Consider the following 23,423-nt stretch of genomic DNA (forward strand, 5'->3'; position numbering starts at 1 on the left):
AGAAAAGGCTTTATTTTCCTGAGTGGAAACCCTTTGTGAGGTGAAAATTTGTGTATGTGCAGTCTAAAATAAAGAAACTCCTTTGTTATTGTAAGTCCAGCAATGGTTGGCATGGTTGAAATCTAGCATTGTTGATGGTCTAATTAAGGTTAGGGTAAAAGTCCAATGGGAGTAATGAAAGATTTTTGAAATCCAGTGGTTGGTGGTCTTGCAATGGCTAGTTATGTTAGTGAAATCTCATCCTGAAGGGTGAGGACTGGACGTATCCCAATGTTGGGGTGAACCAATATAAAAATAATTATGCACTCATCTCGTTCCCTTTCTTTGCACTTTGTGTTGGATCAAGTGGCCTTGGAATAATTGAGAAGGGGGGTTGAATTAATTATTAATGTGTCTTGACTAATTAAAATTTATCCTTCTTAATGTTACTAGATTTCAATTAGGCTTTACTACTAAGTTATGAGAAAATAAAAAACAGAAACAATAACTTAGACAAAAGTAAAGCGAAAATAAAAGGTACACAGCGGAAAAGTAAAGAGTGTAGGGAAGAAGAAAGCAAACACAAGATTTATACTGGTTCGGCCACAACCCATGCCTACGTCCAATCCCCAAGCAACCCACGATTCTTGAGATTTCCAATAACCTTGTAAAATCCTTTACAAGCAAAGAGCCACAAAGGATGTACCCTCCCTTGTTCTCTTTGAACAACCAAGTAGATGTACCCTCTACTTGAAGCGAATCACAAAGGATGTACCCTCCCTTGTGTTCACTATTACAACCAAGAAGCTACCCGCTTCTTACACAGAATTCTCAAACGATTAGTTCTTTGAATTCAGTGTTTGGGCAAAGAATTCTCAGACAGTTAGTTCTTTGAATTCTTTGTTTGGGAAATCAAAAGAATTCTCAAACGGTTAGTTCTTTGAATTCTTTTGGCAAGAGGGAGAAGGAAAGAATCAAAAGAATGTTAGTTCTTTGAATTCTTTTGGCAGGAGGGAGAAGGAATGAATCAAAAGAATTCTCAGATGGTTAGTTCTTTGAATTCTTTTGGCAAGAGGGAGAAGGAATGAAGAAGAAGAATAGTACAAGTTTTTGGTCAATGAACTTTTATTGAATAAAGAAAGTATTGAAAAAAAACTCTTAGAAGAATGCTTTGAATAAATGAAAGAAATCTCTTTTTGAATGAAAGGAATCTCTTTTAGAATGAAAGGAATCTCTTTTCTCTCTTTTTAAATTCGTTCCATGGTCACATATTTATGGTCATTTGATGACTCAAGTTAAAGTTTGTGACTCTTGGCAATTTCTTTAAAACTAGTCACTTTAAAAGTTGTGACTCTCTTGAAAACTAGTCACTTTAAAAGTTGTGACTCTTTTTGAAAACTAGTCACTTTAAAAATTGTGACTTTTGGTAATTTATTTTTCAAAATAAGTCACTGGTAATCGATTACCATCATAGTGTAATTGATTACACATCAACAGATGTGACTCTTCATGTTTAAATTTAAAAATCAAAACGTTTAGAAACACTGGTAATCAATTACAAGTATTGTGATATCGATTACACAAGTTTCAAAATGTTTTATCACAAGTTGTGACTTTTGAAATTTGAAATCTAACGTTTTAAAACATTGGTAATCGATTACATGCTTATGGTAATCGATTACTGCTTTTAAATCAGTTTGAAAAGAATGTTGGCTACTGGTAATAGATTATTTCCTTTTGGTAATCGATTATCAAAGAGTAAAACTCTTGATAAAAGATTTTTCTTTGAAAAATTCTCTAGAACAAAATTGTGCTATTCAATCTTTTCTTTTGAAAAAATCTTTTTATACTTATCTTGAAGTTCTTGTATATCTTGAGTCTTCTCTTGAATCTTCACTTTAATCTTGATTCTTGATTGAACGACTCTTTGATTCTTGATACTTGTTTGACTCTTAATTCTTGACTTGAGTCTTTGACATCATCAAAATAAACTTGGAAAGCTTTGCTTCCACACTTTGATCAAATATATTTACTATAGTTTTTTTTTTTAATCCTAAAGAGCTAGTTTTTTTAATCTTTAAAATAGACAAGCTCTTCACAAATACACATAAAAATGAACTAAAAGTTTATCAATGCCATTTCAAATAAACAACCTTTTTGAAACAACAACTCTGAACTGCAGCTGCTTACATTTTCATTATGATCTCAGAACAGTTCTTTATTCTAAACTGTCTCATTTTGAACTTATATAAAAACTTGGTTATTTAAAAAAAAATTTAAAAAGTTTGCAAAACCCCAATTCCCACCTGCCCCCTTGGTATTTTTGTCACTTCACCTATGACTGAAAAGTGAAAACCTAACTATGTGAAATAACATAATTTGTTATTTTAAAGGCAGCTTTTGAAGCAATAATATTAATTTTTATTGGGGAGTTTTACTTTGGTTTATCATTTTATCTAGGTATTTAAGAAGGAAAAACCTTGCTCCTAATTACCTTTTGATTTCAAGTAAGAAGCTTGAGAAACTCATATAAGAAGTAGGCATAAGCTAGTGAGTTTGTGTGTCACTATTTAACCTTCCTTCTAGTGACCAAGTGACCCACTTCACAATTATGCCCCCCTCAAATTTTAAAATTGCAACATTTAGTCTCCTAATTTTTTAAAATTAATAATTTTGGTCAAATCTTCAATTTTGTATATGTTATATTTCTTTTATTTTAGTCTATTGAACCATTTCTATCATATTCATTTAAGACATCATTAACAAATAATGTAATTAAGTGAGATAAAAGAAATATATAGGCAAAATTGAGGATTGCACCAAAAATGTGAATTTTCAAAAGATGTTGGAATAAATGTCTTTATTATAAAATGAAAGAACCAAAATTAGGGATTAGGCAAAATAAGGAGACCAATGTTATATTTTGTTATAAAGGATTATTTGTCAACGTGCAATATTATAAAAAAAATATTTTAGTACGTTATTTTTAAAAATAGAATTACACCTAATTTGAGTACGTGCAATTTCACGTTATTGAGTAAATATTTTTTGAACTTAACTACAATTTTAAATATTAAAACTTTAAAATATTGTGCAATATTTAATGTTCTATATTTTAAAAAATCAATATCTAAATCCTGAATTAAATAATTATTGTAGAAAAAAGAATTAAATAATTATTTTTTGTAGAATTAATTATTAATGCATAAACAACATGGCTGCAAAGTTACCATATTTAATTGTGTATACGAAATAGTCAGTATTGCCCTTACTTTGGGCAGGAAATAGTGGCTATCATTTTTTTTTCTCTCAGACTACAACTTTATATGATATTAAAGACAGATTATAAATTATAGATAGATTGTAGATAGATATAGATAATTTTTTAAACTACTCTTCATTTAAATTTTAGTCATTCTTTTTCCTTAGAAATTGTAAAACCACAAACTTTTAGTCCCTACTAAAAGTACACCATTCTGTATTTTTTAAAAGAGAAAATAAATTATAGTGTAAATTATAGTCTCTTCATTAATAATTTTTTATTGATTGACTATATGATTTTTTTAGATTAATTGTGCATAGTTATTAAATTTCTTTTAAAAAATAAAAATATATTAAAATTAAAGAGAGACTAGAGAAAAAAAATATTAAAAACTAAAAATATATTTAAACTTATTTTTAATTTTTAATATCAACACTTGTTAATCATAACATAAATAAGACTTGCAATCTTCTAAAGCTACTTGACACAAAATCTCAATATATAGCTTCGATATATTCAAGTTTCATTTATATATCATTGTTTTTGCTTATGCTTTTTGCCTCAAAATCAAGTAAGCGATTGCATAATTTAATTTCATGTGTGAGGTGTATGAATACCAACTGATCTTTGTTATTGAATGTTTTATGTCACGTAGGATATGTCTGTGTATGTGAAGGTACGTAAGTCGTTGTTTCGTACACTATGGCATGCTAAGCATGCATACTTCACTTGTATTAAGCATATCGCATTATAACACTCACGGAAATGTTACAAGACACAAATATACATATGCATAAATCAAAACCATAATATTTTCTGTATCCACTAAGACTAAAATAACACATATAAGTATGCATATATTTTAAAAAAAGGTTCAAATCACAAGTAATCAAAAAAATTAAAAGTAACAAAACTTAATAACTATTTGAATCCAAGGACTTCTAAACATTAAGTTTAATGACCTAAAAAGTTCACAAAAGATAATAACAAATATTTATAACATAGATGTTATTTGTCTAACCTTTGAAACTCAAAGCTTGATCAAGGCTAACAACATAACCTTAACATTGTCATAATTGAAGCAACATAACCCATCTCTGGAAAAGGAAATTGATCATCAATAAGACGGCCTTACCGAAGTTGGTGAAGGTGCTCAAGAAGTCATTGGGGATTTTTCCTTCAGTGATTTGTTACCTTTGCGAAAATATTTTCTAGCCCAAGCATGCTTCCCATTGATTGAGAGTTTCACTTTGTTTGAGCTCTCAAGGAAATGATCAATTATATGTATGGCCTCAGCACGGATTACTAAACGAGCATACAATGGTTGCTCTGGAGGAACCACATCTTGCATACAAAATGCTTCAATGATATCTCCATACCTTCTATTTGATAAAAAAAAATGAATTGAAGTAGATAGATAAATAGAAATGAAAAAAAAAACAACGAGAAAAGAAATACTCATGATACACGATGAACAAAATTTGAAGAGAAATTCATAATCAAAATGTAATGAAATATGATATTGCTTACAAAATTATCTCCATATAATTTTTTGCTGGAGGGAAAAATATATTTAGTCAACCAAAACATAATGTAACACAAAAAAATGATTTTGCAGTGGTAGATTAATGAAGGATTAAATTCAGTTTGCACTTTGGTTCCAACCTTATTATTTGACCCTTTCGATTATTTCCTTTAGTACAAAGCCTTCTTCATTGTGTTAGTTAGTATAAATCTCATTTTGTCAAATCCAAATATTGGTTGGCAATTTAATGCCATGTGTTATTGCTAATATTATTTTAATGGTAAACATACATAACAATCTTCAATTGTATGCTATAAAGTAAAATAAAATAGAAGAATTTTACAAAAGCTTACAGTCAAAACTATGTGTTTATACTATCATGACATTATTGGGGTTTTGATTGATCAGACATAAACTTTTCTCATTAAACAAATAAAACTCAAGGGAGCTACTGTATATATAAAAACACAAGTGTATTTATTACAAAATAATTACCACAAGAATCAATAAGAAAAACATGTGTTTGTATTTCACTAAACAAAAGCTAAATAAAAAGTTGATAATAGTCTCTATTTCGACCAAAAATATGAGTGGGTTGCATTAACATTTTCAAGATTTTTCATATGAAAATCAACGAATACTAATAACTATTTTGGTTTAATAAGATGACACATAGGTACCATTTTATGCTAATTAACCAAACCAATAACATAGAGCAAAGTAAAAAAAAAAAAAAATAGTAAAAAACATAATATGACACATTTATCAATTCAAAGTTGAAAACAAGGCCAACCAAATTTAATTAACTCTAATAAATCATTGAATCTAAGCAGATAGATATATTGTTTTCAAGTAAATAAAAGTATGTACCTTGTGATGAAATCTCGGACTTCAGGCTCCGAAATTGGGTACCCTTTAGAGAATGTCATAAAGATAATCCTATCATCTATCGGCACCTGCACCTCCTTTTTTTCATCATTAGTACCAGTAGTAATACTAGTCTGATTCAACATGGCCAAGACCTCATTGAAATTTTGATTAAGCTCTATTTGGTTTGCAACATCATAAGCCTCTGCAGGAGGATTGATATTGTTATTGGTCTCCCAAGAGACCAAACTCCCTTCTCCCCATAGTGGTGTTAGTATTGCAACCTGATGGGATATAATATTAGCACTAGGCATTGGAGTATAACATACCACTTGTTTCACACAAGGACCAACTTCGTAAATATTTGCAATTTGTAAGTTCTGCTCTTTCATATATTGCACTTTTTGCACTATGTCGGTGAAGGCTTTTACACAAATATTGTTGAGTAACCTGGTGACTGCTCCAATGATAATCACATGATTAACATAAAAGTATTTCAAGGAGACAACATTTTTTTGCATGATACTTTTGATCAAAGGCAAGCTCTCATCGTTAACAACATCATCATAAGGGAATTGATGACTCTCAATACAATTCAAAACCAACATGGCCTCATCTGCAAGGCTATCAAGCATGGTGTCAGGCCATTGGAGCATGTTCTTCATCATTTTCTTATCCTTGCACTGCTTTTCAAGCCACATGATGAAGGCCATGACATGTGCGGATTGACTAGTGTCACGTCCTAATACCACCACAAAACGAGCAAAGAGTTGACGATCAATGTTGTGGAAATTAAAGTATTGTTCTCTAGTCACAATCACATTGGTACCTAGATCTGGGGATGGAAAGCAGGAATTCATTCTTAGATGATGACGATGATTAAGAAAATATATGAAAATTAACTATTATTTATAAGCTGTGTGATGTTTAATTTAAAAATATGAAGAGGTGCCAATTTTTCTTTGGAAGGAATTTGATGGGAAAATGAACCGACTTTCACCGCTTCGCATTGTCTTTCCATATATGGAGCAATTGATATGAATGTAAATTTTCTATGTATGATAGTTCACCATATTCAGGGTGTATTATAAGCAATGAATAAATATTTTTTCTTTTTTGATTATTTATTTTTTTATCGTGTTAACAATTGTGTAAACTATTCAAATAATGCTTTATATATGTAATTTTATAGATTTACAACAAAATGTTGAATATGTCAAGACAGGTGATGAAACGATATCAGCCCATAAAATTATTCCAATAAAATGTAATTGCAATCATCTTAATTTAATTTATTTCCCAAATACATATATTAATTGATTATTTAGAAAGAATAAATATATAAATGCAACCAAGTTAGTGCTAACCATCCCATATTCAACTTTTGTTACTTTGACAAAATTACTTTTATAGAACACATTAATGGTCTTTTGTATTTTTGTATCATTTATATTTTATGTTCAAACAAAAAATATTTTATTAACTGATTAAGATAAATTAGATTTACCAAATGCATTATTTTAATAAATAGTTTTATTAAATAAATAGAACATTAAAAAATAATTTCCATATTATTATATATTATCATTTTCTTTTAATAAATCATTTCCTCATAAAATCTTACATTGTGTATTTAATGAAAATATTTATTTTACAACAACAATAAGAAGAATAATAGTTACAATAATATAAATTTATTTATTTATTTATTTACTACTACTATTATTATTATTATTATTATTATTATTATTATTATAAATTGTACAAATATTAAATAAGAGAATGAGTTCAAATATAGACGTTAAAAGTTTAGAGAAAGAACACTTTCTTACATGATTCAACTTGAATTAGTAAAATAGTCAATATGCTAGTTAAAATATTAGTTATATTATATCAAAATTTGAAGAGGAAATGTCAAGAATAAGTTGAAAATATAAAAAAATAAGTAAGCGGAAAAAAATACTTTTGGTTCTTTGAAAGTGAATTATATATAGATTTACTATATGAGTTATATTTTATTTAAGTATTTTAATTTAAATAAATAAAAATATTCAAAATTTATTTTCCATATTATTATATAGTATCATTTTCATTTAATGATTTATTTCTTTTTCAAAATTTCCAAATTTTTATTTCATGATAATAGTAATTTCACACTAAACAATAATAATAGGAAAAAAACTTATATATAGTAATAATTATATGAATAATCATTGTGTTTAAGCATAGATAAAATTGGACAGTTCAATCGTGTCAACTTGGATCTAGTTTGGTGACTAGTTTGTTAACCTCGAAAAATGAAGTATTTCAAATTCTATAACTTTGTGTTTGGATGGGGAATTTAAAGATTTCTAGGAAATTCAAATTCATAGCATTTTGATTGCCTTCATTTTAAATTCCTTTTATTTTGTAAATATTTTGTTTGGATGATGCAATTCAATTTCTTGTATTTTAATTTCCTTGTTTGGACAAAGTAATTCAATTTCAATGAAATTCAAATTTTCATTTTTAAATATTTATTTAAAAATTAAAATTTTAATATTGAATGAAAATAAACATGAGTCATTTTTTAAATAGTTAAATATTTAAAATAAATTTAATGTTATAAAATATATAATAATAAATTTTTTAAATATTTAATAATTAAATAATCAAAATAATTTTAATGCTAAACAATTTTAAATCTTATACAATATTCTTGTAGTAACACAAAAAAAAAATTGGATTAAACAATATTGTAAAATTAAAAGATGAATGATATGTAATTCTTTATTCTTGTTAAAAAAATTAATTACCTAGTCTTGCAATAATTTAAAAAAAACATATTAAAATTAAATAATTATGTAATTTAAGGACAATTATCTCGCACAAAATTCAAATGATATTAATTTCATTGTTCGTACAGGAAGAAAATTCAAATTGTTAATAACTCACCAACGCATAAACACGAATCAACACAAGCATTACAAGGTCCTAATTAATCAAGTTTCAAACAAAGATCTTAAACAAGAATTACAAGGTCCAAATTAAAAAAAAAAACAATGTTCTTCATTCCTTAATCTTCATTCATCATCAAGTGTAAAAGGTCGCAATGCTGTCATTTAGGGGAGAAGAAACAAGATAATATAAGTCACAAGAGGAAAGACAAATAACTATAGTGAAAATATGAGCTCAGTTAGGCATAAAAAAAACACAAATTTATAATTTAAAAGTTGAAATGGGAAATGTAGACAAAAGGTTACTCACCAAGTTTCATTCTCCAAGATGTGTTAAAACATAATCTGTCTTTTGGTGAATTGGAAGGGCTTTCACAATAGCTAACTGCTTTGGATCATCAGCGAACCATTTAATAGCTTTAGCCCATTGTTGTCTATTAAGATCTGGTATCAAAGCTGCCTCACGTAATACTTCTTGAATATCTTCATCATCAACTTTACCATCCATTTTGTCTACCATTCGGTTAAAAGAGTTGGCCATTTTATCCAAAGAAGCTGCTATTCCTTCTTTTTCTCCCATCTTTCTCTTGTGAGGATGTGTGCCAGAAGAAGTGGAACCTTGTCTTTTTCCTTTTGTATTAGAGCTTGGTTCTTCTAAATCTATGGCAGTAGCACCTAACCCCATGAATTCCACTTCATTTGTTTCTCTACTCATCGCTTCATCAACATCCATAGCAGTTTCAGCTCCATGACCGGTGGCTCTATCTTTAGCACACAAATCCACTATATCATCCCAATTTTGAAGCACCTTGAATTGAAACGGTTTAGCCGATTTATGCGACTGAAAAAAAAAAGAAGTCAAATCCAATCTACTTTGAATAACAAATAGAAACATATTAAAGAATACTTACAGTGCAATATTCATTCCAAACATTTTCATTCTCAACTGTGATCATGTGCTTAGTGCCATCCCAATCAAATCCACTCTGTCCAAGGATGTCACTTACAATACCATACCACGATCTCCATAATTTGATACGGTTTTTGACATTATCTGATGTGACATTAACATTGAAGCTTGTAGACAACACTGCGGCTGCAGCATTCAATGCTGACCTCTTCCAACCTCCGTCACCCTTGTTGCTCAAATTCCTTTGATCTCTAAGTACATCAGCCAATACACGTTCCATTTCCAAATTCCATGTAAAATAACTTCTTGTTTCCTCATTATTTTTTCCTAAAACTTTTCTTTTGTCCGTCATTTTTTCATTAGATGACTCCATTGAAGTTAATGTCACTTATTCAACCTGCATATAACAAATATTAGATATAACCTACTTTATTCATTTGACTAGTCCACTGCACAATTATAGAAAATATTTCAAGCAAAGTTTTTATGCAATAGCAAAGTACATAAAAGTCTATCTTCAATCGAAAAGTACAATAGTAACAAAGCACACAAAGTTTGTCTGCAATAGCAAATTACATTTAAAAAAAATTGTCCCTAAGCAAAGTTTCTCCTAACTTGATGGTTAGCAAACATATTCATAGCTAATGTATCTCGAAATCTTGTCCATTCCTCGGTGGCCTGAATAGTTGTGATATCATCTATGACATTATTTTGAACTCCTTCCCTTCATTGATGGACTAACTCTTCATCAACAACAGATAAGAATTCTAAGTCTTGAACTTCTAAAAGTTGATCAGTTTGTTGTTCGTCTCTTATGAAATTGTGTAACACAAAACAAGCATTGATAATTCTTATTTGTGTCTTTAGATCAAAAAATGAAGGCGTTCTTAATATACTCCATCTTTTTTTCAAGATCCCAAATGACCTTTCTATTGCATTTCGGGCACTTGCATGACGAAGATTAAATAACTCCTTGTAACTTTGAGGGGTGTTTACAATCCATTCATTGAGATGATATCTAGTCCCTCGATATGGTGCTAAAAATCCCGAACCATTGGTATATCCCGCATCCACAAGAAAATACTTACCTACAATGTTTAAAATAACAAACATAGACTTAAACTAGACCAAAAATAAAAAACAAAAAAAATTATTTCTAAGAAATATTACCAGTTGGAATTTCAAGTTTGTTTTGACGACGTAATGCATCTCGTAATACTCGAGAATCTCCTGCAGACCCTTCCCACCCAGGTAACACATAAATAAACCTTAAATCTGGACCACAAGCAGCTAACACATTTGTAGAGACATCACCCTTTCTATTATGATATCTAGGTCTCTCATCAGGAGAAACTGTAACTGGAATATGAGTCCCATCAAGTGCTCCAATACATCTCTACAAACAAGACAATTTCTTTAGATTCTAAGAAAATTTTATAATTAACTAATCTCTCCTAACAATTGATAAACTTACCTCAAACCATCTCCACTTGTTTGCTTCCGCACCTTCTAAAGTACAGGGTTGAAAATTCAAATAGTCTTTGCTCACTTTCATTACCGCTCTCAAGACATCATTGAATTGCCTGCTTATGGTTTCTTTAGATCTACAATAACTAAATTGCACTACCCTATACTTTAGGTTGTGAGCAAGGATATGTAAAAACATTGCTACTGCTTCAGTTGTTGGAACATTTCTTGTTCTTACTAATCCACCTTTTTCTTGTAAAATTCTACAAAGGTTAAAAAATGCATTTTTACTAAGCCTCAATTGTTCAATGCAATCTTTATTTGTTCCTCTATAAAGACGATTAAGGAAGCTGTGACGTTCTAGTTCCCAATTACGGGTTGGTTCCTTAACAAAATAATTATTATGATACCATGTCACTACACCAATGACCATATGAACAACACAAGCAGCAGCTAATAAGATTATCTTCTTATACTCTTCTCTTTTACGTTTTCTTGAAGTCATTGCAGTGTCAACTATGCTAGGATCCATTTCTTCTCAATCCAAACTGCATGATAATGATATAAGATAATATTTTGAGATTTAAAACAAATATGTACGGAAAAGATGTAAATAAGCTCTAAATTTTAATGCCCATATTTTTCTACATTAGGCTGTCACAAGCAAGAGCCTAGAGGTTAACTTTAGCAGAATATAAATTGGATGACAAGAAATGTCTCTTAACTATATATACACAAGAAAAAAAGAAGTTTTTTTTCTTTAATTAATTCTCCAGCTTTTGTTGCCTTTTCAAAGATAATTGGAGAAGTGAAAGCGATAACGGATCTTTAACAGTAGAATATCACCTTCCAGTACGATTTTATGGCATTTTATGTGCACTAGCTACATAAATATGGGATTTAATAAAACAGCCTACATGGTTTAAATAACTCGTATGGATTGCTATGCTAGGGGCATTTTCACTGTACTTACTTTCTATTATATCTTTTGTTATAATCCAGTATTGATATTGAGACATGGTTTCTTAATGTGTTTACACATTATTAGTTAGTGTACATCAACTTAAGTAAAGAGTAAAGACTTCTATGCTATCAGCTAATTAAGTTTAATTTTTATGTTTCGTAAGTGTAATTTTTTTATGTTATCAACTAATTAAAAATCATAATAGATATCAATTTTAAGGTGACTATTATAAAAGTTGGTACACTTATCATTATGTTTAACTTATAAAAACGTTGAAACATTTTCAACGTTGAACCTAATTTACATTTCACTAAACGCATTATCATTATGTTTCATTCTTTCACTAAAATCTAGTTGTTCTTGTTAAGGGCTGCCTCTAAAAGGAGAAATTATTTAATGTACACTAAGAGCACTACGCACTGTCCTCTAAAATCATTACATATGAATAGCATACCTATTCATACCATTGGATTAAATTTAAAATATCATATAGTAAAGAAGAATCTATAATTTCCAGAGGTCAGAGGTCAGGAATCACAAGAAGAAAGTAGTTATTGCAAAACAAAGGTGGTGGAGACTAGAGACTAATTCAGAATCATGACTCCTTAGTAGGCAAGAACAAGACTTTGAAGGCAAGATATTTCCCCTTGAATCGTTTGTAACATAATAAAGAGGGACACACACACCCCCTTAGCTATACTTGGTGGAGGAGCATAAAAGCAACAACATGGTTTCTAGAAGATGTTTGTATTTGGATGGATTCCCCACCAAAATAGCCAAAGAACATGAAAAGTGGCAGAGTTTTGCGGATGATTTAATTACATGTCAATGAATAGTTAAAGCCGCAGCAAACTTTAGGAGAAAGTGTACTTATACAACAAATTTGTATAACTTTTTATAACTAAAAGAAAAAAGGGTGAGAAAGAAATAATATTATGTAAAGCGTTATAAAGAATACTAGTATAACACTAGTAGAAATATATGGTCAAGGGTAGAAACAAATAAAGAGGTGAATGTCAAGAAATGTTTGTTTAGACCTTGGAATTTATCCTACTGGTTGGAGACCAGTGAACTCTAAACAATGATGCTTTGAAGGAAATACAAAAGAAAAATGAAATCGTTTTCTTTTAGGAGAATTGACAATAAGACCGAGTAAAATGTTTCTTTCTCAAAAGTTTCAAATTACTAGACAAAGATCAGAACCAAAAACTTTTTTCAACAGATATGAAGATGAGGGTGAAAAAAAAAGTGAGACTAAGACAATGATTAAATATTCTTATACTGATTTCAGACTTTTCAGTCAATACTCTACTATCACAGTACACTTTTGCAAGCAAAGAGATTCTTGTTACTTTGGAAGACACATTAAGTTTAAAATTTTATTCTAGATTTCTCTTTCACCTAAATAAAACCTCTTAAACCAATGCATGGGGATTTGAGAGAAATACCCTTTTATTAGATAAAAAGTAGGAATAGAAGCAGTTATCCTAGAAAGAGATAAGATTGTGTATGAGATCAAAGCACAACTAAAGATGAGAGCATATTGTTTATTGTTAAATGTGTACTAGATTTTAAGTTTCTCGAGGTGGGATATTGGTCCAGTGATAATAAGTTTGGATAATTTCTAGATTCAAAACTCATCAATGTCATTGTCACTCAAAAAAAAAAATATTGGCAAAATGCAGAGGAATCACAACAAAATATCTGCTGTAAATGAACAATTTTCAACACTGATTAGATTATCAGTAACAAAATAGTAAAGAAGATTGCTCCAAAAAGACCAGAAACATAAATCTTTAAGACACAAGAAAAGAGAGACACTCACAGTTGCAGGTTCCAGTAGGCATCCAGAGAGGTTGAATAGATCTCTGTAGTATAAAATAAATTGTATAAAAAAATTTGACATATATAGAACAAGAATTTCAATCATATATAATGCCATCAGAAAAATATGGATGTGGTGAAAAAAAGGAATAATTGAATGATTAATGCTAAGTTAGACATGCACATGAATCTCACTCGTGTGTGTCTCATCACATGCATGTGTGTATATCCGAGCTAGGCAGACTCATTTTCCTACTTTGAACTATTAAAAATCTGCTATGGATCACTCCTCAAAATAAATAGAAATTTAAATTTGTTGTTATGACAATCACCATATTTAATGATGTTTTCTTCCCTTTCCATTTCAACTAAACCTCTTGATTCTTCTAATGAACAACAACTAGCACTCAAACTAATCAAGAACCTGCAACCTCACCTTCCTAATTGATACTTCTTGGGGTCAGAGGTAAGGGTCTTTAAAAATGAAAGTAGATATGATTTTATATATAAAAATTGTATATAAAAACTCTTCCTGAAATTCTCACTTCACTTTTAAGGGGATACCAAACAGATTCTTAGAACATAATCTTCCCTTCATCCATATTCCTAGAATGAGTTCAAACATTGAGTGAATATGCCAGTTGCACATATCACATTTAGTAATGAGATCTCAGATATCACAGACTCTACTCAAGGTTGAATAAATTATACTAAGTACCAAAGCATGCCAGACATTCAAATAGACCAGCAGAAAAAAAAACAACAAACAAGTATACTCTGCAAGAACCCGTTTTAATTACTTTATAAGGAGATTAAGGATGATCCTAGTTCCTTAGACAGTATACTCTAGTATAAGAATAACTATGTACATGAATCTGAAAAATAATTGCTAGTTGCTACAGATTCCAACATGAAAACTACCCAAATATACACAACCCCACTATTAAGACTTCTAATAGTCAATTATTGAGGTATACGGGGTAAACGTAGTTGCATGTACAACCTGTTTCGTGTAAAACGTTTATTCCATAACTTCTTTTCTGGAAAAATAATAAAATCAACTAAAAAGGAAAAGAGTAGCATAGTTTGACTTCTGTGTTAGAGAGAGAAATCCTGGTCATATGTTAATTACAATCCATACGCAAAATATTTGCGCTATATTGAAAAAATTATATATATATATATATATATATATATCATAGGTATACTCAACTATATGGTATCCCATAAACAGAAATTGTAGTTTTCTTCCAGGCAAATAAATAACTTAAAATTTAATTTCTGTTTAGCTAAAAATATCCACTATTTTTTGTGTGTGTTATTTGATATCCACTTAAGGTTGTTCAAATGTATCTATTTACAGGGAGGAGGTCCATCATGATCAGTTCAATTAGGAAGAAGGGATAGCTTAACAGCAAATAGAACCCTTGCAATTCTAAACCTTCCAGCACGCTCCTCCACAGTGGATGAACTTAAAGATTCCTTTGTTGCTCAACGTCTTAACACCACTGAATGGAGGTGAATAGAATTATTTTTCAGATTCATGTACATAGCTATTCTTATACTAGAGTATACTGTCTAAGGAATTCAAGTTTTGTTTAAGATGAATGGAGGTGAATAGAATCAAACATTACAATGCAAGAGCATATCAATCAAAATCAAAATAGCAAACAATACACCGTAATTGGAACTCTAACCACACAATTGAAACCCTTCAATTAATCCAAAAAATTTACAAACCAAAACCCTATCTCAGAAAAACATATTATGAAAAGAAAGTTGTCATTGAAGAATAAACACAAAGTGAAGAAACCAAAGTTCTCATTGAAGAATAAACACAAGCACCTAGAGTGCAAGGTCTGTTCCTAACAAATTTGCAAAAATACCCACAGTACAAATTAACGAAATCAAACAATGAGCAACGGAATTAAACAATGAGTACCCAGAGTACAAAACCAATGAAATCAAACAACTAAATAAAAAATAAATCACAAATTAACGAAAAAAATGAATACGCTTGACACAACAAGAATGTGGATCGAAATCGCAAAGGAAACTTACTTGCGTCTACAGTGTGAGAGAGTGGCAGAGAGGATAAGAACGTGAGAGAGTGATTGAGAGGGGAAGAGAGTGTGGCTGAGAGGGGAAGAACGTGAGAGAGTGGCTGAGAGGGGAAGAGCGTGACAGAGTGGCTGAGAGGGGAAGAGAGAGTGGCTGAGAGGGGAAAAGCGGAAGAGAGCTTTGATGCGTGAGTGAGTGGCTGATAGTGGAAGAGAGGGATGGGGAATTTTAATTCCTGTGGTTTTTGTGAGAATTTAAAATTCTTCTAATTTAGTCTATTAAAATACTTTAAAAAAATGATGACATTTTAATTACTTCTAAAATACTTTATCCAAACAGATTAAAATATAAGAAGCATTTTAATAGCTCGGTTAAAATACTTTACTCACTCTAATTGCTCCATCCAAACACAATGTAAGTGATAACGAGTCAAATTGGTGCACAAAACCAATTTAAGCTAGTAAGTTCAAAAAAAATATTTCTTTTTTTAATCTTTCTTATATTTTAATTTAATCTAAAAAAATATTTAAGATAAATAAAACACATATTTGAAGATTTCACATAAATATAAATTACAGTAAATTATTTTTTCTATCTTATAAAACATATATTTTTGTCATTTATATTAATTTAAATATTTATTCAATTATTATACTATGTATTTAGTCAAATTATTTTTAGGATTTAAAATCATCAAAAATTTTAAATCGCTATAAAATTATTTAATGCTTGTTTAATGCTTCAGTCAAATAATTTATAACTAGCGTCAAAAGAACTGTCACAAAATGTCTTGACATAACTAAAAAATTAATAAGTAATAATGCCAGACTAATGTGGTAGCCACATGAAACACAAAGAGAACATACAAGAAGTGGTTGAATTGTATGTGTATTTTTGAATACTTTTCACAATAAGAAGGTTTTCTAACATTTAAAATTATTTTGCAAAGGTTGTCCGCAAACTAAAAGAATGAAGGATGAGAGAGAGAAAGCACATGGAGTTTAATATTGGTTCACTCTATAACAAGAGTTACTTCCAACCTCTTCAACCTAAAGGAATTTTAGTAAGCAGCTTGCTTATGGAAGTGGATCATTTGGTCACTAGAAGGAAGATTAAAAAGTAACACTCCAATTGACAATGGACTTTTCTAGACAAACAAATCTAGCTTATGATATTTATCTTCTAAAGCTTATGCTTGGATATCTAAAGCTTGGTTAGAACAAGGATACCCTTCTTTGTATACTTGATACCCTTCTAAACCTTTCATCATTTCTATTTCATGCTCTCAATACCTTTCTTCTCCTCCTTCTCGTGCTTCCAAACTTTTTCAACCTAATTGGCAAACCTCCCAAACACCTTCACCACTGCTGCTTTTCTTCTCTGGCAACTCCATTGTTGTTATTGTTTGGTGTGGTTGCATCACAAACCACTCCTCACCTAACAATTTTTCTTCTTCTTTGGTGATGACTATTGTGACACCATAGTTGGCTATGAGGTACCTTCATCCTTGCACCTACTACAAGAAAAAGCAATATTGCCAACGGCCAAATTCCATCGGTAACAAAAAAAATCCATCCGTAATTAAGACTTTCTGACAAACAAATGTTCATTAGAAAAAATAATCCTTAGTAATTTTAAATTTGTCAGTAATTTCTAACGAAACACCCGTCAGTAATTATCTGTTAGTAATTACCTGGAATTTAGTATCTATTTTACCAACGGACTATTCATTGATAACTTTTTTATGACAGGATTTGTTGGTAACTACTAGACTTCATTAACTGCATTATTGACAGATTATCTGTAGGTAATTCTATTGGTAGTGCCTGATATTCGAGGCCCAAGCAAACCTCTGAGAACGAAGCAAGAGGGAGAGAGAGCTAGGTCTATGAAGAGAATGGAAGTTCTATTTCTTTTCTTCTTGCATTCACCAAGTTGGTGTGTACATTTTATAGCCACTAAATGGCAGTTACAACATATTCTAACGGCTTAACAACAAGCACCTACTACATGATTATTCCTTCTAGAATATTCTAGTGCTTCCTACTAACTTGCATGCTTATCACGTAATCCTTCAGATGCATGGGCGTGATGCTTTGCCTTTTGGGCCTTGCTGCCTGCACCCCTGCTATACTATTCGTATCATTAGTATCATTCCCGCGACCTTCAAACAACACCTTGTCCTCAAGGTGATGCAATGCTTGGAGAGCTGTCCATTCTTCCCAAAATGTTTCGTCCGGATGAAGGCCTTTCCACTGAACTAACACGAGATGTTTCGATCCTGACTCTGAAGGAATAGTTTTATGAGCTAAAATAGCTAATGGCGTGGAGACAGGTTGATTGTCCATGGCCAACTGAGGAAGCTCCGCCACTGCTTCTGAGGAGGCCGAACCTCGAAAGGGTTTTAAATTTGAACAATGGAACATTGGGTGGATTCTTGAGTGTTCCGGTAATGCCAGCTTATAAGCCACGGGTCCCATTTTCTCAATGACTCGAAATGGTCCATAGAAATGCCTTGCGAGTTTAGAATGAAATGCACCTGAAGCTGTGGTCTGACGATACGGTCTCTCGTTGACTGAGTAAATCATCCACAGTGTCCACCGTGGTTGTGCCCGTCACATACTGAGGGAAGGTGGGAGTTTTGTGGCAAAATGTGACTTCAAATGGTGTCATTCCCGTGGACGAGTGGGTCGAAGTGTTATATGACCACTCAGCCCATAACAAAAATCGACCTCATGAATTTGGTGTACGGTGAACGAAAGTTCTTAAGTACTATTTTCAATGATCCTATTTGCCACCTCTGTTTGACCATTTGTTTGAGGATGGTACGCGAAGCTCATTCTAATTTTAGTGCCACTCAAGCAAAACAAGGCTTGCCAAAATTTGCTAATGAATAGCGGATCCCGATCAGAGATAATACTCCTAGGCATGCCGTAGAGTTTTCCTACGAGTTCCATGAAAAGCCAAGCAACAGTTTGTGATGTGTGACAGGAAGGAAGCATACCGAGGTGTAGTCCTTTTGAAAAATGATCAACAATTACAAGAATACAGGTGTTGCCTCGATACGCCGGAAGTCCCACGATAAAGTCCATGGAGAGATCCTCCCATGGCTATGCTGGGACTGGTAGCGGACATAATAAACCTTGAGGTTTGGCAGGTTCGTACTTCACTAATTGACAATCTACGTATTGGGCCATAAACTTGCGAATGTCATTACTCATCATCTGCCATGTGAAGTTTTCCACTATTCGATTCAAGGTTTTTCGAAAACCCATATGACCCCCTGTTGGTGTTTGATGAAATTTCGTGAGCAAAGCCTTGATGAAGGTGCAGTCTGAAGGTAGCCAGATGCGCCCTCGATGCAAAACAAAATTGGGTGTTAACACGTGATCAGGGTAATCTGCGGGGTTCGCCTGGATCTTCTCCCTTAAAGTGATGAAGTCGTTATGCGACTGCAACTCCTTATAGAGATCTTCAAGAAACACAAAATGTGGCATTGAGAGGATGAAACATGAAGCACTGGGTAACTCTGAGCACCGCGACAACACGTTCGTAACCACATTTGGTTTTCCTATTCGATATTGGATAAAGTAATCGAATCCTAACAATCGTGCCAAATATGGTGTTCCTCCGATGTTTGAATGGCCTGGCTCGTCAATTCTTTCAAGCTTCTATGATTAGTCAGGATTATAAAGTGGTGCCCTAAAAGATACTGTCTCCATTTTCTAACAGCAGTGGTGATCGCAACGAGATCACGAACATAAGTGGAAGAGGTGAGTAACCTGGGACAAAACTGTTTGCTAAAAAAAGCTATCAGATGTCTTCCTTGGGACAACACCGCACCCATACCCGAACCCAAGGCTTCTGTCTCGACCATGAAAGGTTTTGTGAAGTCAGGAAGTGCTAAGAATGGAGAATGTGTCATAGCATGCTTCAATTTGTTGAAGGCAACGTCAGCTTCAAGGGTCCAATGGAACTCTTCCTTGGTTAGCAGGCTTGAAAGTGGTGCTGCCAAAGTAGCGTAGCTCCTTATAAATCTTCGATAAAAGCCAGCAAGGCCGAGGAACCCACGGAGGGCTCGTGTCATGCGTGGTTGTGGCCACTGTTGGATGGTTCGCACCTTGTCCAATAATGGTTGAACCCCTTCGCCGGAGACAACATGACCTAGGTATTCAATTTGTTTCTGGGCAAAGGAGCATTTAGAAAATTTGAGTGTGAACTCTCCTTCCTTTAAGACTTGGAATGCAATCTCCAAGTGTTCCAAGTGATCGTTGAAGGAGCGACTGTAAATCAAGATGTCATCGAAGAAGACGATGATGTATCTGTGTAGATGCGGTTGGAACAAGCGGTTCATCGTTGCTTGAAACGAAGAAGGTTCGTTGCAAAGTCCAAAAGGCATTACTCGAAACTCATAGTGGTCGTGGTGAGTGTGGAAGAGTGTTTTTCTTATATCGAATTCTTTCATAAAGATCTGATGATATCCTTGCATTAGATCGAGCTTGGAAAACCAAGTTCCGCCTCCCAATTCATCTAATGACTCATCCACCGTAGGCATAGGAAAACAGTCATGCACCATGATAGCATTCAATGCCCTGTAGTCTATGCAAAATCTCCACGTCCCATCACGTTTCTTCACTAATAAAACCGGTGATGAAAAGGGACTGGAGCTGTGTTGTATGTGACCACTACGAAGCATCGAGGCCACTTGTCTTTCAATCTCTTGTTTTTGAAAGTATGGGTATCGGTAGGGTCTTACATTTACTGGTGTTGCATTAGGGATAAGGTTGATGGAGTGGTTTGTGGCTCGTGATGGAGTAAGGTTTGATAATGGATGAAAGAGGGAAGAGTATTTGGTGAGTAAGGTGTGGATTACTAGTATTGAGTGTGTCAAAGGTAAGGGTTCAGGTGTGTGTGGGTCAAGCTGAATATGGAAGAAGGTACTAGTGCTACCTGTGTTTACAAGGCGTCGTAACTGTGACGGAGAAATTTGATCAATACTCATATCACAATCCCCCTTGAGTTCAATCAACTTATCATTAGAAATGAATTTCATAGTTAGAGTTGTGTAATCCGTGAGGATAGGTCCTAACGACTTGAGCCACTGCACTCCTAGTACCACATCAGCCCCACAAATTGGAAGAACATGGAAGTCAACCAAGAAGGTGTGTGCTTGAATGTGTACCGAAACCTCGTGGCAAACCTGGTTGCATTGTAGCTCCTCACCATTCCCTACTGTAACACGAAGGGTTAAAGTTGTTTGTGGCTGCAAACTCAATTTTGTAACCAACTCCTGCTACAAAAAGTTATGTGTGCTTCCTCCATCAATGAGGATGCGCACACGGTGGTTTCCGATGACGCCTGTAACTCGTAAGGTTTCAGGGGCTCCTTGACCTAAAAGTGCATGAAGACTGATCTGAGCAAGAGATATTTCCTGCGAGGCTGGATGCGATGATGGTGGCGACTCTGGGGTGGACTCCGAGTCCTGTAGGTACTCATCGTCTTCTGTGACAAACAGGAACAAGGACGGGGTGCACTTATGCCCCCTTGTGTACTTTTCATCACAATTAAAACATAATCCATTTTCCCTCCTAATCGCTAATTCAGTTGGGGAGAGATGTTTGAAAGGAATGGTGGTTGGCGGGGGTTTCGCTGGTGAAGGAAGCAAGAGAGACTCAACTGGTTTGGAGACTACTAGCGGTGTGACTCGGGAAGGAGGGCCATAAGACGGATTTGGAGCTCCCTTCGCAGCAGGTCATCGCCCATCCAGCATCTTCTCCTCATGTAACCTGGCAAAGGAGATCGCCTAAACTAGTGAATGAGGCTGCATCACTTGCACCTCTCGCTGAATCGCTGGGTTCAGTCTTGCTACAAAGCAGCTTAGCACAAATGGTGCTGACAGCCCGATGATGCGGTTTGCCAGAGCTTCAAATTCCGAAAGGTACGCCGAGACCGTGGATTGCTGCGTCAACTTACAAAGTAATCCTGTTGGATCTTCATATGTGGAAGATGAGAATCGTGCATGAATGGCATGCAAAAAAGCGGACCACAATGACAGTTGACCACTCCGATGCATCCATTGGAACCAAGCTAACGTTGATCCTTCCATGTAAAAAGAAGCTATGGTTAGCCGTTCATGATCTGGCGTTGAATGATATTCGAAGAACTGCGTAATCTTGAATATCCATCCCTCTGGATCAGAGCCATCAAAACGCGGAACTTCAAGCTTCATACGGTAATTAGGGTTTGTGACCGTCGTACCTGTGGCCAGTGACGGTGCTCGCGATGGCATATGAGCTATTTCCAATTGAGTCATACGATGCAGAAGCTCATCAATTTTGGAAGACATCGAAGACAAGAGTCGCGCGAACGCCTCTTCCCAACGATCAGTATTTGGTTTCGAACGAGTAGCTTCAACCACGACAAGGGCAATGAAAGCACCAATGGTAGTGCATGGTATTCGAGGCCCAAGCAAACCTCCGAGAATGAAGCAAGAGGGAGAGAGAGAGAGAGCTAGGTCTAGGAAGAGAATGGAAGTTCTATTTCTTTTCTTCTTGCGTTCACCAAGTTGGTGTGTACATTTTATAGGCACTAAATGGCAGTTACAACAGAATCTAACGACCTAACAGCAAGCACCTACTACATGATTATTCCTTCTAGAATATTCTAGTGCTTCCTACTAACTTGCATGCTTATCAGCTTCTTATGTAGTCACGTAATCCTTCAGATGCATGGGCGTGATACTTTGCCTTTTGGGCCTTGCTGCCTGCACCCTTGCTCTACTATTCATATCATTCGTATCATCTATCGTTAATAATTTTTTTATATTAATTGTAAATTCAATAATCATACGAATTATACAATATTATATCCCATATCTATAATCTCCAACATGTATTAAATCAATATCTTGTGAAATGAAAACTATTAATACTGTTTACATGCAATAACAATAAAGAGACACTAAATATTTTTCAGTTTGTTTTTTTAAGATGAATATACTTTTATTAAAAAAGGGCACGAATAATGAACTGAATCTAAAAATATCAGATTTTGCACAAATGCAACATTATGTAGTGAGTAATTTTCGTTTCTTCTTCCTCTTTTATAAAAGGGAAAACTACCAAGTTAAAAAGAAATAGCTATAAAGAGACTTTCTCTCTGTACAGGGTTTCATAGAGTTCAAAAATGAAACAGTGCTAATTGACAAACTTCAACACACTAACTTAGTGAGACTACTTGGTTTTTGTATCGACGGAGAAGAAAGAATATTAGTTTACGAGTACTTCCCCAACAAAAGCATGAATTTATATCTCTTTGGTATGAAAATTTACTCATTAGTCATCAATTGCTTAAAAAGCAATAGCATAATGTCATCAATGATGGTTTTCTGTCGGGTGCAAATATTTATCTTTTATGTAATTTTGTGTTAGTGGGGAGTTGTGGTATGTAAGGCTTGCTTTGAAGATTTGAAGTTAACAATGGGAATAGTATAGTGTGAACAATATTAGCTTCTGTTGAGTGAAAATATTTCATTTTTATGCATTTTGTGTTAGTCGGGTGCGGTATATGTGGTGGGGCTTATATTGCAGATTTATAGTGAACAATGGGGATTGTTACATTTGATGGAG

The 23,423-nt window shown here is 33.2% G+C and overlaps 3 protein-coding genes across 4 annotated transcripts; all 3 read right to left on the bottom strand.

The window, feature by feature from the left end:
* Nucleotides 1–4,394: 4,394 nt before the first annotated feature.
* On the bottom strand, nt 4,395–6,493 carry LOC114373215. The gene is made up of 2 exons (XM_028330738.1): nt 5,637–6,493; nt 4,395–4,623 (listed from the first exon to the last, which is right to left on the bottom strand). The coding sequence occupies exons 1-2, from the start codon at nt 6,491–6,493 to the stop codon at nt 4,395–4,397; spliced, it is 1,086 nt and encodes a 361-aa protein (XP_028186539.1).
* A 2,041-nt stretch (nt 6,494–8,534) lies between these two features.
* LOC114390933 (protein ALP1-like) lies at nt 8,535–16,007 on the bottom strand. Of its 2 annotated transcripts, none has more exons than XM_028351875.1 (5): nt 15,796–16,007; nt 13,736–13,778; nt 9,481–9,876; nt 8,880–9,410; nt 8,535–8,727 (listed from the first exon to the last, which is right to left on the bottom strand). In XM_028351875.1, the coding sequence occupies exons 3-4, from the start codon at nt 9,850–9,852 to the stop codon at nt 8,886–8,888; spliced, it is 897 nt and encodes a 298-aa protein (XP_028207676.1). In that variant the 5' UTR covers nt 9,853–9,876; nt 13,736–13,778; nt 15,796–16,007; the 3' UTR covers nt 8,535–8,727; nt 8,880–8,885. The 2 variants fall into 2 exon arrangements, with proteins under 2 accessions (XP_028207676.1, XP_028207667.1); XM_028351866.1 differs by lacking the exons at nt 8,535–8,727; nt 8,880–9,410; nt 9,481–9,876 and adding exons at nt 9,970–10,567; nt 10,650–10,875; nt 10,954–11,494.
* A 3,389-nt stretch (nt 16,008–19,396) lies between these two features.
* LOC114373225 lies at nt 19,397–22,141 on the bottom strand. Its single transcript, XM_028330746.1, has 3 exons — nt 21,632–22,141; nt 21,134–21,535; nt 19,397–21,058 (listed from the first exon to the last, which is right to left on the bottom strand). Exons 1-3 carry the CDS (start codon nt 22,139–22,141, stop codon nt 19,397–19,399), a joined length of 2,574 nt encoding a protein of 857 aa, XP_028186547.1.
* Nucleotides 22,142–23,423: the final 1,282 nt, after the last annotated feature.

Source organism: Glycine soja, chromosome 2 (genome assembly GCF_004193775.1).
Source record: "Glycine soja cultivar W05 chromosome 2, ASM419377v2, whole genome shotgun sequence".
Lineage (NCBI taxonomy): Eukaryota > Viridiplantae > Streptophyta > Magnoliopsida > Fabales > Fabaceae > Glycine > Glycine soja.